At 43.9% G+C, this 13,270-nt stretch overlaps 1 protein-coding gene across 1 annotated transcript in view; it reads right to left on the bottom strand.

Moving 5' to 3' along the window:
• Positions 1-7,675, bottom strand: part of GSAP (gamma-secretase activating protein) — a 113,486-nt gene extending 105,811 nt beyond the window's left edge. Inside the window, 3 exon segments of the mRNA XM_060246070.1 lie at positions 969-1,025; positions 2,674-2,790; positions 7,499-7,675. Coding sequence (XP_060102053.1) covers positions 969-1,025; positions 2,674-2,790; positions 7,499-7,675 — 351 coding nt within the window.
• Between the last annotated feature and the right edge of the window lie 5,595 nt (positions 7,676-13,270).

Here is a 13,270-nt window from a genome sequence, read left to right as displayed (position 1 = left end):
TCAGAGAGACAACAGGGCACTCCAGCCTTTCTGAGCTCGTGGGCACCTTTGGAATTCTGACATGAATCACAATGGAGCCCCCAAGCACAACACACAGAGGAAAATTCCTTGCAGGTGTTCCTGCAGTTTTAGGGAGGGGGTTAGATGGGATCCAGTAGGACAGGGGTGGCCAAACATGCTTAACGTAAGAGCCACATAGAATAAATGTCAGATGTGTGAGAGGCACCAGACACAAATGTCAGATGTCTGAGAGAAGGAAGGAAGGAAGGAAAAAAGGAAGGAAGGAAGGAAGGAAAATAGGTGGGGAGGGAGAGAGGTGGAAAAAAAGCAACTTTCTTTCCTAAGCAAATGCTATCCAGACCAAGTGTTCTTTCAGTTTGTTAATTTCACTATGAGTTGTTTTTTGTAAACTAAAACCTCAGTATTCAGGTTAAATTGCCGTGTTGGCACTTTGTGATAAATAAGTGGGTTTTGGGTTGCAGTTTAAAAGGTCTCTAAAAGGTTCACCATCACTGCTACAGAGCTTATGTGCTGTCTTGGGTGAGAGACTGGGCTTTACTGAATGATAGAAGACAGTTATCTCTTAAAGGACATGATCTCACTCTGGGTTGGCATTCGTATTTATGGTACCAGAGACTAGAAGGTCACCCTTACTTTAAAAATCACCTGCTATGGTAATCCATTTATTCCAGGAGCTTGGATAAAACCGAAAATCTACCAAAAATTACTGAGATGGGTTTTACCAGTGGAAGCCTACTACTAAAGGTTTATAGAGGATTGTTTCTAGCTTTAAAGTTAAGTTTGATGACTTTAGGGCAGTAATTGCGCAGTTCATAAATGACTTGGTGGGAAACAAGAAAAACTCACTTTTGAAAGCCTTCATAAACATTAAACAGCTTGATTTAGGAAACACTGAAGACTTTCTAGTCTCTAGCTCTCTACTCAACATAAATGCTCTTTAGGCTTACCTCATTTGTTTTACTGTTGGGATCATACAATCCAACACTGGTGTGTCCCCAAATACCCTGCAAAGGAAATTGGTTGAATAAATGCAGAATTATACAAAACTTTTGAATACTTAACTCTCTCTCTCTCAATACCATCCATAATGTGACTTTTATAGGCTTGACAATATTTCTCTACACTGTGCCTTTAGCAGCCCTCCTGACCCTCACACAGAGTGCCAGTCTGTCAGGTACCTGGTCATTCCCCTATCTCATCCATTAATTTCTGACCCCGGTCAAGTTTAGAGCCTTGGGGGCATGTACAATTCAGAGCACATCTCCTTATGTACGTGTTTCCATATTTCCTGAGACAAGAGGGGAGACTTTATTATGTATCCTGCCTTTTTCTAAAGTGAGGACTCAGGGCTGTGCCCTTTCCATTGTGGAGATTATGCCTTGCCCAGCAAAGCATGAAGTGCCTGTTGCTGTGACCTCCATCATCCTGTTCCAAAAGGCATTTCCAGCTGGGTGGCTGACTAACAGATGCTTTTTGTTTCAAGTCTTTTTAAAAATCTAGCTGAGTCTTCTTAGCAGTGTTTTATGGTACATTATATGCTATATCAAGTGCCTTTTGATGGGGGGAATGCAATTTATATAAGTAATAAAACTGAGCAAGACATAAACTCCGCTAAATGTTTGGTTGGATGCCAGATCAACTAAATATTGCACACAGTATCTGAACATCAATATTTTGTAAACTCCTTGCTATCAAAGAAATAAAATTCTAACATTTTAATTAAAAGAGATATTCCATCTTCAATCCAAATTTAAATTGTTGGATTGTCAGGTCCTGTGCACTTCTCATCAACTCAGCCTCTTTGATTTGAATCAAATAAGGATTTTATTGAAAAGATACATGTTTACAGCAAGACATTCTTTGTTAGAACTGACCTCACAGGATAAGGCCAGACACTTATACTCTAGGTATGACTGTTAATGAGGAGCACCATGGCACAGAGTGGTAAGCTGCAGTACTGCAGTCCAAGCTCTGCTCACAACCCAAGTTCGATTCCAGAAGAAGTTGGGTTTAAGTAGCCAGCTCAAGGTTGACTCAGCCTTCCATCCTTCCGAGGTCGGTAAAATGAGCTGGGTTGGTAACAACCCAGTGCTTGTACAGGGGACTACCTTTACTGATGACCGGTAATGACATCAATACTTCAGGGTGCAAAAGCAGTGTCAAGAAGCATTTGAATTATTATATGGTCAGTCCGCCCATAGTCACTCAGTGTCTTGCTGTGAGAATAAAGCTCCAGGTGTACAGCTCTCAGATAACCACCTGCATTTCAAGACCAATGGCCTTTGAGCACATTCCAGTTCACTCTAAAATTACATGGACAAAATAATGAACAATACAGAGGAAGGCAAAGCATAGCTATTGAGCAAATGCATTATAAAGGCTAAAATGTAAAAGGCATCTATGCAATACATGTGTTATATGGAGTGCAGATTTCACAATTGCAGTATAAATAAGCAACATTGGCAACTGGCTATTATAACATTAATGGCATAAATCAATGGCAAGAATCTTCTTCTTGACATTAATAAAGGGATGCACACACTTCTTTGATATGACTCCCAGACTTGAAATCCAATGCCCTGCTGAATTCCCTTCACAGTAAGTATGCACAGCATCATGACCAATCTCTGAAGTGAAAAAAAGTAGACTTACCTTCCAAGTATAAATAATATTTCCATTTCTTTCAATGTTTACTGTATGCAGGGTCTCTAAACTCTCCCAAAAGTTGTCTGAAACAATAAGTGTTAATATATCATAAACTACTTTGGGCTAATATAGACAATAAATATAGTTTTAAGAGGGTCTGAAATAAAAAGTACATCAAGAAGGTATCAACAGACTGCAAAGTCATAGCAACTGTCATTTTTAACTGTTGTTCAAGTAGTAAGGAAATAAAGAGGGAAGTTGGCCGGGTGACAATGGAAAAATTGTTTACAACAATTACCAAACCACCTCCCACTTCCCGATGTGACAGCAATCTGCCATAACAAGTCCCCAACCTCCTCTCCAGCAAACTAGCAATGACTTTTAGCAGTCAGGGTAGAAACAGAAATGTTAAGCCTCCAAGGTGAGTCATCGAGCAAATCCCTGCTAAGTCTAAGGAGAGTTACACACCAGACAGTGACCTTTAGAGAAAGTAATTATGCTTGAGACTGGCACTGTATTTATAGCCTTCTTTTTCCCCCCAATGAGGATCCAAAGTGGCATACAACACAGTTCTTCCCAACTCCATTTGTTCACTATCAGCCTGTGAAGTAGGTTAGGTTGAGTGAGTGTGACTGGCCCAAGCAAACTTTGATTCAACATTAATAAAGATGTACTGGACTTTGACTGGTTAGCGGTACCTTTAGTATTGAATTTAAATTTATAACTTTGGGGAAGTCAAATATTGGAGGGAGGGGGGGTTGAAATATCATATGGGTTAGCATACAAAAGATAAGTTTTGTAACCATATGTTATCAATAAATTGTTAAAACACAACATTAATAAAGATGTACTAAGAATCCATCCTATTCATCATTTAACCTCTCAAGGTGGAACAATTCTTGCAACTGGCTAATTAATAGGAAGCAGAGAGTGAGTATAAATGGGCAGTGTTTGCAGTAAAGGACAGTAAGCAGTGGGGTGCCGCAGGGCTCGGTACTGGGTCCCATGCTCTTTAACTTGTTCATAAATGATTTGGAGTTGGGAGTGAGCAGTGAAGTGGCCAAGTTTGCAGATGACACTAAATTGTTCAGGGTGGTGAGAACCAGAGAGGATTGTGAGGAACTCCAAAGGGATCTGTTGAGGCTGGGTGAGCGGGCGTCAACGTGGCAGATGAGGTTCAATGTGGCCAAGTGCAAAGTAATGCACATTGGGGCCAAGAATCCCAGCTACAAATACAAGTTGTTGGGATGTGAACTGGCAGAGACTGACCAAGAGAGAGATCTTGGAGTCGTGGTAGATAACTCACTGAAAATGTCAAGACAGTGTGTGATGGCAATAAAAAAGGCCAACGCCATGCTGGGAATGATTAGGAAGGGAATTGAAAAAAATCAGCCAGTATCATAATGCCCCTGTATAAATCAATGGTGTGGTCTCAGTTGGAATACTGTGTGCAATTCTGGTCACCGCACCTCAAAAAGGATATAGCATTAGGAAAAGTCCAGAAAAGGACAACTAGAATGATTAAAGGGTTGGAATACTTTCCCTATGAAGAAAGTATAAAACGCTTGAGGCTCTTTAGCTTGGAGAAATGTCGACTGTGGGGTGACATGATAGAGGTTTACAAGATTATGCATGGGATGGAGAGGGTAGAGAGAGAAGAATGATTTGGAGTTGGGAGTGAGCAGTGAAGTGGCCAAGTTTGCAGATGACACTAAATTGTTCAGGGTGGTGAGAACCAGAGAGGATTGTGAGGAACTCCAAAGGGATCTGTTGAGGCTGGGTGAGCGGGCGTCAACGTGGCAGATGAGGTTCAATGTGGCCAAGTGCAAAGTAATGCACATTGGGGCCAAGAATCCCAGCTACAAATACAAGTTGTTGGGATGTGAACTGGCAGAGACTGACCAAGAGAGAGATCTTGGAGTCGTGGTAGATAACTCACTGAAAATGTCAAGACAGTGTGTGATGGCAATAAAAAAGGCCAACGCCATGCTGGGAATGATTAGGAAGGGAATTGAAAAAAATCAGCCAGTATCATAATGCCCCTGTATAAATCAATGGTGTGGTCTCAGTTGGAATACTGTGTGCAATTCTGGTCACCGCACCTCAAAAAGGATATAGCATTAGGAAAAGTCCAGAAAAGGACAACTAGAATGATTAAAGGGTTGGAATACTTTCCCTATGAAGAAAGTATAAAACGCTTGAGGCTCTTTAGCTTGGAGAAATGTCGACTGTGGGGTGACATGATAGAGGTTTACAAGATTATGCATGGGATGGAGAGGGTAGAGAGAGAAGTACTTTTCTCCCTTTCTCACAATACAAGAACTCGTGGGCATTTGATGAAATTGCTGAGCAGTCGGGTTAAAACGGATAAAAGGAGGTACTTCTTCACCCAAAGGGTGATTAACATGTGGAATTCACTGCCACAGGAGGTGGTAGCGGCTACAAGCATAGCCAGCTTCAAGAGGGGGTTAGATAAAAATATGGAGCAGAGGTCCATCAGTGGCTATTAGCCACAGTGTGTATATATATGTATATGTGTGTGTGTGTGTGTACACACACACAGTGACCAAAAAAATTATATATATATTAAATAGACTGGATGGGCCAATGGCCTGATCCAACATGGTTTCTCTTATGGTCTTATGTTCAAAATTTCACAACTGCCTGCAATCCAAGCGATCTCTTCTGACTTTAATCAGCGTCTGCTTGCTACATAGTTAGAGTCACAATGCATTCTAATATTCTCTGGCCACAATTCTGATATGAGACAGTTGAAGTGGGAGTAAGGGACGTGTTGAATCACAGGAAAATATGGTATACATAACCATATAGAAAGGCAATGTGTAAAAAAATTCTTGCTCTCACTTCATTTTAGCATTCTAATGCTACCTTGTTTCACTTATGTTGTTACAGTAACAGTAAACCCAAAACACATTTCAAGTAAGTTAAACATTATGTACACCTGGATCATTCACAGCTTTCAAACTAATGTTTAATATGACATTCTGAATCAGATAAGCAAATATACACAATCTACCATTCAGGCATACACTCTGGTTGACTCTGTTTGGTCAGTCATTTTCATTATAGTTGTTGGACATGTCCAGCCAAATCAAGCCATTTTCATTCTCAAAGATACCAAAAGGAAATTGGCTAATTTGCCTGACAGAGGCCTTTACAGGTCAGGTCAGTTTAATTTCTACATTATCTGAAGGCCACACAACACAAATATTTTAAAAGCACATAAGCAGAAATAGGACTAAAAAATAAGCCATGCCCAAATTAGTTACTATTCCAACAATCATGAGTACAATTAAAACACTGACTCAACAAAAACAGAAACAAATTACAGTACTAAACTATATGTCACTGATCAGCAATGCTTGTGGCATTGGTTTTCTAATAATAAATCAGTCCTTTAATAATGATCAATTTTCTTTACCCTTCAGCAACTTGGGAGAAAAACTCAACCCCAACATATGGATGGGGCACTTAATTGACAAAGTCTTTGACTTTTCCAACAACACAAAACACAGAGACACAAACACAGATTAACAAGTATTAAAAAAAAGCACTCTGCTTGATCAAATAAACCTTGATCAAAGAAAGTTAGTAGCATACAGCTAACAAACTTGGAGAACAGGCTTTTATTTGTAATTCACCTTTTTAATATTCCAAATCATACTGTACAACTTTATAGCTTACACACATAATTGCTTTGCAGTTAGATTTTTCTTCCCAAATGAGGTTTTTGGTGTTTTTGTTTGGATTTTTGTTTGTTTTTGCATTAAGTTACCTGACATCATTAAAAAAAACCACCAGGAACCTTGTGAGTGCTATTTGCCAGAAGATTTCACATAGTTATTTGCAAAATCATTTATACTTTCATAACTATTACAAAAGGAAAGGAAAGGTCCCCTGTGCAAGCACCAGTTGTTTTCTGACTTTGGGGTGATGTTGCGTTCACGTTTTTATGGTAGACTTTTTACGGGGTGGTTTTCCATTGCCTTCCCCAGTCATCTACGCTTTCCCCCCAGCAAGCTGGGTACTCATTTTACCGACCTCGGAAGGATGGAAGGCTGAGTTGACCTTGAGCTGGCTACCTGAAAACCCAGCTTCCACCAGGGATCGAACTCAGGTCGTGAGCAGAGCTTAGGACTGCAGTACTGCAGCTTTAACACTCTGCGCCATGCAGCTCCTAACTGTTACAAAACCTGCATGCAAATAATTGTCAGAGCCAGAAAATGCAGGCTTAGGACTGCAGTACTGCAGCTTTAACACTCTGCACCACAGGGCTCCTAACTGTTACAAAACCTGCATGCAAATAATTGTCAAAGAGCCAGAAAATGTAGGCTGGTTATTTGTATATATATTTGGCAAGAGTTCACATCACATACGACAGTCAACTGACCCCAAGAGTCAAAGTTATAACATACACACTTCACAAGTCTTTTTTGCATAGCTCCCTCACCAAAAACTAAATTACACGCCACAGTTTCAGAAACTCCACATGAAGCTGCCTATATTTGAATCAAATCACTGACTTTTATCAAGCTCAGTACAGCCTGCTCTGATAGGCAGTAACTCTCCAGTTCTCCAATATTTACACCGCTCACTGCCAACTGAACCTTGCCAGGGTCTTTTGCATGCAAACGAGGCGTCTTGCCACAACTTCTCTCTCGTCTACCCTGACTGGCAGCAGCTCTCCAATCCCGGAGGCTTTTAACTGGAAGTGCCAGGCAGAGACCATGCCAAGCCGCAGCTCTGACCCTCAGCCACAGGCTCTCCCTTCATGTCAGGGCGCAAAGCCGCTGCCGCTCTGCAAACCGACCTTCACCCCTCGCCTGCCTCGGGATGGGGCGGGCAGAAAGCAACCCCCGGAGCAGAGGCAGGCCCCGCCCTCACCAGCGCCGGCAGAGGAGGAGGAGGGGGGGGCGAGGGCCGTCCCCGCCAGCCAGGGCGCCGCATCCCTCCGCGGGTCGAAGCGCTCGCTCAGGCGCAGCAGCATCGCAGCCTCTCTCTCCTCTCCCCCGCGGCTCTTCTTCTGCTCGCTTCTGCTTCCGGCGCGGCAGCTGCTGCCATTGGGACTGGGCGGGCGAGCCTGCCTATTGGACGCGCCGTGTGTCCTTCACCTCCGCGCCGCTCGGACTGGCCGGGCGCCCTGGAGCGAGGCCGGGGGGCTCCCCGCAGTGCAGAGCGGGATCCGGCGCTCGCTGTGCCCTTCTTGGCCGGCCTGCGCTTGCTGGGGATGGCGGGCAGTTGTGCCGCGTGGCATTGCAGAGGGGGGGGGGGGGGGAAGCGGGTTTTTAAAATGCTTCTTAGGTAAAAACTTCCTACAGATTTTTCAAGTAGGCGACTGAGAAAGTTGGCAACCGAGATCTTTGCAGGGAATTGCTAATGGAGGACAACGGGGAGCAATGGCAGGCCTCTCCTGAAGTCTGACGTTGTATCCCCTGCCGCCACAGTTCTCCACCATCTCATTCAGGTCTTCGAAGATATAGCAGGAGTGGTGGATGGTCACCTCAAGCAATAAAGTAAGAGTCCAGCAGCATCTTTAAGACCAACAAAGTCTTATTCAAGGTATACGTTTTGTGTGTTGCACACACAACTTCTTCAGGTACAGTGAAATGGGAGAAAAGCATTCAAATTTATAGACAGAGTTGAAAAATGAATTATGGTATGATATGATTTAGCAGATGCGTGGGAGTAGGCCAAGTGGGTGGCTGCCTAGGATGCCACCTGGCCCCTCTCCCCACGTGCAGCTTGTGTGCTCCTTGGAGCCTGCCTTCCCCAATGGAAAGCAGGCTCCATGGAGTGCAGATGCTGCCCAGTAACAGACCTGGGAAACACGAAAGCGGACAGCACCTGCGCAGTGCGCTCCTCGGAGCCCAGCAGAAATAAATTAACCAATTGTAAAAGCTGAAGAAGAGCCAATTAGAGTTTCTAAAACTGGCTCCTGTTGAAGTTGTCTGCTACCACTCCTCCTTCCTACTCTACTTTAACAGAGTCATGAGGTGGGAGCCATAGCGCAGTGGTAGAGCATCTTTCTTGCATACACAAAGTCTTGTCCCTGGCACCTCCAGTTAAAAGGATCGAGTAGAAATGCTCACATGAAGGTCTTGTCCCTGGCACCTCCAGCTAAAAGGATCAAGTAGAAATGGTCACATGAAGGTCTTCTCCCTGGCACCTCCAGCTAAAAGGATCAAGTAGAAATGGTCACATGAAGGTCTTCTCCCTGGCACCTCCAGCTAAAAGGATCAAGTAGAAATGGTCACATGAAGGTCTTCTCCCTGGCACTTCCAGTTAAAAGGATCGAGTAGAAATGCTCACATGAAGGTCTTGTCCCTGGCACCTCCAGCTAAAAGGATCAAGTAGAAATGGTCACATGAAGGTCTTCTCCCTGGCACCTCCAGCTAAAAGGATCAAGTAGAAATGGTCACATGAAGGTCTTCTCCCAGGCACCTCCAGCTAAAAGGATCGAGTAGAAATGGTTACATGAAGGTCTTGTCCCTGGTACCTCCAGCTAAAAGGATCAAGTAGAAATGGTCACATGAAGGTCTTCTCCCTGGCACTTCCAGCTAAAAGGATCGAGTAGAAATGGTCACATGAAAGTCTTGTCCCTGGCACTTCTAGCTAAAAGGATCGAGTAGAAATGGTCACATGAAAGTCTTGTCCCTGGCACTTCCAGCTAAAAGGATCGAATAGAAATGGTCACATGAAGGTCTTGTCCCTGGCACCTCCAGCTAAAAGGATCGAGTAGAAATGCTCACATGAAGGTCTTGTCCCTGGCACCTCCAGCTGAAAGGATCAAGTAGTATTCCCACAATTTTTATCGCTTAATCTCACATTTTTTAAAAATTAAAATTAAAAACTGTAAATTAAAAATCACATTTTTTCATTTTTCCTACAATTCTGTTTTTTTTTAATATTCCGGGGGGGGGGGCACTAGTGGGCAGCTTGCCTAGGGCACCAAAAACCCTAGCACAGGCCCTGAGCATATGACACCGTCAAGAGCTTGGGTGTGACCTTGGATGCCTCTCTCTCAATGGAGGCCCAGGTCACACACACTGCTAAAGTGGCATTTTTTTTCATTTATGCCAAGCCAAGCAACTGGCTCCCCCCCTGCCTCACTTGGACCTAGCCACAGTAATCCATGCAACAGTCATCTCCAGGTTAGACTACTGTAACTTGCTCTATGCTGGCCTACCCTTGACTTTGACCCGGAAACTCTTAACAGGTCCTGAATGCGGTGGTCTGAGTCCTGACAAGAATGCCACAAATGGAACATATTCTACCTGTGCTGCGCCAGCTACACTGGTCTCCAGTTGAGTGCCAAGTTAGATTCAAAGTTTTGGCTATGATCTTTAAGGTCTTGAGCAGTCTGGGACTGGCGTATCTACAGGACCGCCTCCTTCGCTATGTCCCTGGAAGAGCATTACACTCTACTGATTAATAATAATAATAATAATAACTTTATTTTTGTATCCCGCCCTCCCCCGCCAAAGGCGGGCTCAGGGCGGCTCACAGACATGGAATTCCATGATTCAAATAAAACAATATAAACAACAATTTTAAATACAATCAATTACATAAATAAATTAGTTAAAAATAGATAAAATAGGTGCTATAAAATACTATACGTCATAATCATACATAAGATGGCTAGATGGCTGCAAATCAGTTTAGCCAGGTTCTGTCTTAAAAGCAAGCTGAAAAAGAAATGTTTTGCAAGCCCTGCGGAATTGGTTCAGGTCCCGCAGGGCTCGCACCATCTCTGGAAGTTGATTCCACCATCGAGGGGCCATTGCTGAGAAGGCTTGCTCCCTGGTTGTCTTCAATCTAGCCTCTCTTGGCCCAGGGATTGTTAAAAGATTTTGAGAGCTGGATCTCAGTGCTCTCTGGGGAACATGTGGGAAGAGGCGGTCCCTTAGGTAGGCAGGTCCTCGGCCATATATCTATGATTGAAATCTACTCATGATCCCCAGCCCTAAAGAGGTCCAGCTGTCCTCAACAAGTGCCAGGACTTTTTCAGTCCTGGTCCCAACCTGGTGGAACTCTCTGCCAGAAGATACCAGAACCCTGCGGGATCTTTTACAATTCCATAGGGCTTGTAAAGCAGAGATGTTCCACCAGGCTTTTACCTGAGGACAGCAACAGTTGCCAGACTGGCAGCTCCCTCCCCCTAAGGGGGGGGACTGCTCCCAATGCCTAGAAAGCAGAACTGTAGCACGCTATAAATAATGTTCATTGGGTTGCAACTTGTTTTAATCAACTGGTTTTGTTAATTTTATGTGTATTCTTTTGCTGTACATTGCCTAGAGCCTGGCATTGGCAAGGATGAGGCAATTCATAGATGATGGTGATGAAAAATTTTTGAGCCACAGCAGGGACAACAAGCCAAGTGCATAGGGTCAACAGCTGTACCGATCTAATTAAGGGGAAACAACAGTTGACACAATAAATATGTCAAAATAAGAGATAAGTATGTAAGAGAATATTTTCTAATTATGAGAAAGTTAACTTTATGAAACCTATCTCTTTCCCCTCAAGCGTGAAGGTGAAAATCACTATATGTTGTTCTAAATACCATACCAATTTGTTGTTCCTAGAGGTGTTGTGTCTAAAAAAAATCTATTCCAATATATTGCATTCTATCACATAGGATGTATTTGTTGTTGTTCAGTCACTCAGTCGCGTTTGACTCTTTGCAATCCCATGGACCAGGTCATGCCAGACCCTCCTGTCTTCCACCATCCTCTGGAGTGTGCTCAAGTTTGTGTTAGTTACATCAGTAATGCCATCCAGCCATCTCATCTTTTGCCGTCCCCTTCTTCTTTTGCCTTCTGTCTTTCCCAGCATCAGGATCTTCTCCAGGGAGTGCTCCCTTCTCATTTGCTGGCCAAAGTATTTGAGCTTCAGCTTCAGCATCCGACCTTCCAGGGAACTGTCAGGCTGACTTCCCTTAGGACTGACTGATTTGATCTTGCAGTCCAAGGAACTCTCAAGATTCTTCTCCAGCACCACAGCTCAAAAGCATCTATTCTTCTGTATTCAACGTTCCTTATGGTCCAACTCTCACTGCCATACATTACTACTGGGAACACCATCGCTTTGACTATACGGACTTTTGTTGGCAGGGTGATGTCTCTACTTTTTATTATACTGCCCAGGTTCACCATAGCTGTCTTCCCAAGGACCAAACGTCTTCTAATTTAATGGCTACAGTCACCATCTGCAGTGATCTTGGATCCCAGAAATGTGAAGTGTGTCACTACTTCCATGTCTTCCCCTTCTATTAGCCAAGGCGTAATGGGGCCAGATGCCATGATCTTAGGTTTTTTGATGTTGAGTTTTAAGTCTACTTTTGCGCTCTCCTCTTTCACCCTCAACAAGAGGTTCTTTAGATCCTCTTCACTTTCTGCCATTAGAGTGGTATCATCTGCATATCTGAGGTTGTTGATGTTATTCCTGGCAATCTTAATTTGGGTTTGTGCTTCATCCAGGCCAGCATCCCACATGATGTACTCTGCATATAAATTAAATAAGCAGGGTGATAATATACATCCTTGTCAAAATCCTTTTCCTATTCTAAATCAATCAGTTGTTCCATATCCCATTCTGACAGTTGCTTCTTGACCCTTATACAGGTTTCTCAGGAGACATGTGAGGTGGTCTGATACTCTCATCTCTTTAAGGACTTGCCACAGTTTGTTGTGATCCACACCATCAAAGGCTTTAGCATAGTCAAAGAAATAGACATTTTTCTGATATTCCCTTGCTTTCTCCATAATCCAGCACATGTTGGCAAATTGATCTCTAGTTGCTCCACCTCTCCGAATTCCAGGTTGAACTTCTGGTGTCAAGAGTCATTTCATCTTTGTTCCTCTTGCCATATGTATCCAAACAATTCACATCGCCAGCAAGTGCCCTAGCAAGCCAAGGGAACCTCCACACCGATAAAGCCGGAGGCCAAATGAAGGGGGAGCCGTGAAGGGGGAGCCATGTAGCACAGGGACAGGTATGTTCCCTGGGGGTGGGAGAGCATTGGGAGCCCCGCACCTTCATCATTGCCCCGGCTGTCAAGTTCCAAGCCATCCTCAGTCTGGAATGGCTGGCTGACCATGATCCGCTCGTCCAATGGAGCGGGAGTGCAATATATTTCCTAGACCCGGTGTGTGAAGGCCACTGCTGCAACAAGAAGTGGGGCCTGCATCCCCCTCCCCAGATTCAAAAACTCTGTGTCACTAAAGTCGAGGTGCCCAGCTTACCCCTCGAATATCAAGATCTACATAAAGTGTTCGATGCTCAAGAGGCAGACGCGCTACCCCCTCACCGAGACACTGACTGAGCCATTGAACTGGTGGAGGGGGAGCCACTGCCCAAAGCTAAACTGTACTCGATGAGCCAGGGGGAATGGGAGGAGCTACAAAAGTTCCTGGAACTTAACCTGAGCAGGGCATTCATACGACCCACCAAGTCCCCCCATGCCGCCCCGGTGCTCTTCAGAAAAAAAAAAGGACGGCAGTTTACGGCTCTGTACTGACTTTCACAACTTGAATGCGATTTCTATGAGTAATACGGGACCTCCTAGGGGAAGTGTCCC

The sequence above is a fragment of the Heteronotia binoei genome, chromosome 8, assembly GCF_032191835.1.
Source record: "Heteronotia binoei isolate CCM8104 ecotype False Entrance Well chromosome 8, APGP_CSIRO_Hbin_v1, whole genome shotgun sequence".
Taxonomy (NCBI): Eukaryota; Metazoa; Chordata; class Lepidosauria; order Squamata; family Gekkonidae; genus Heteronotia; species Heteronotia binoei.
The sequence above is the reverse complement of the archived record's forward strand: the minus strand, read 5'-3'. Positions and strand labels throughout refer to the sequence as shown.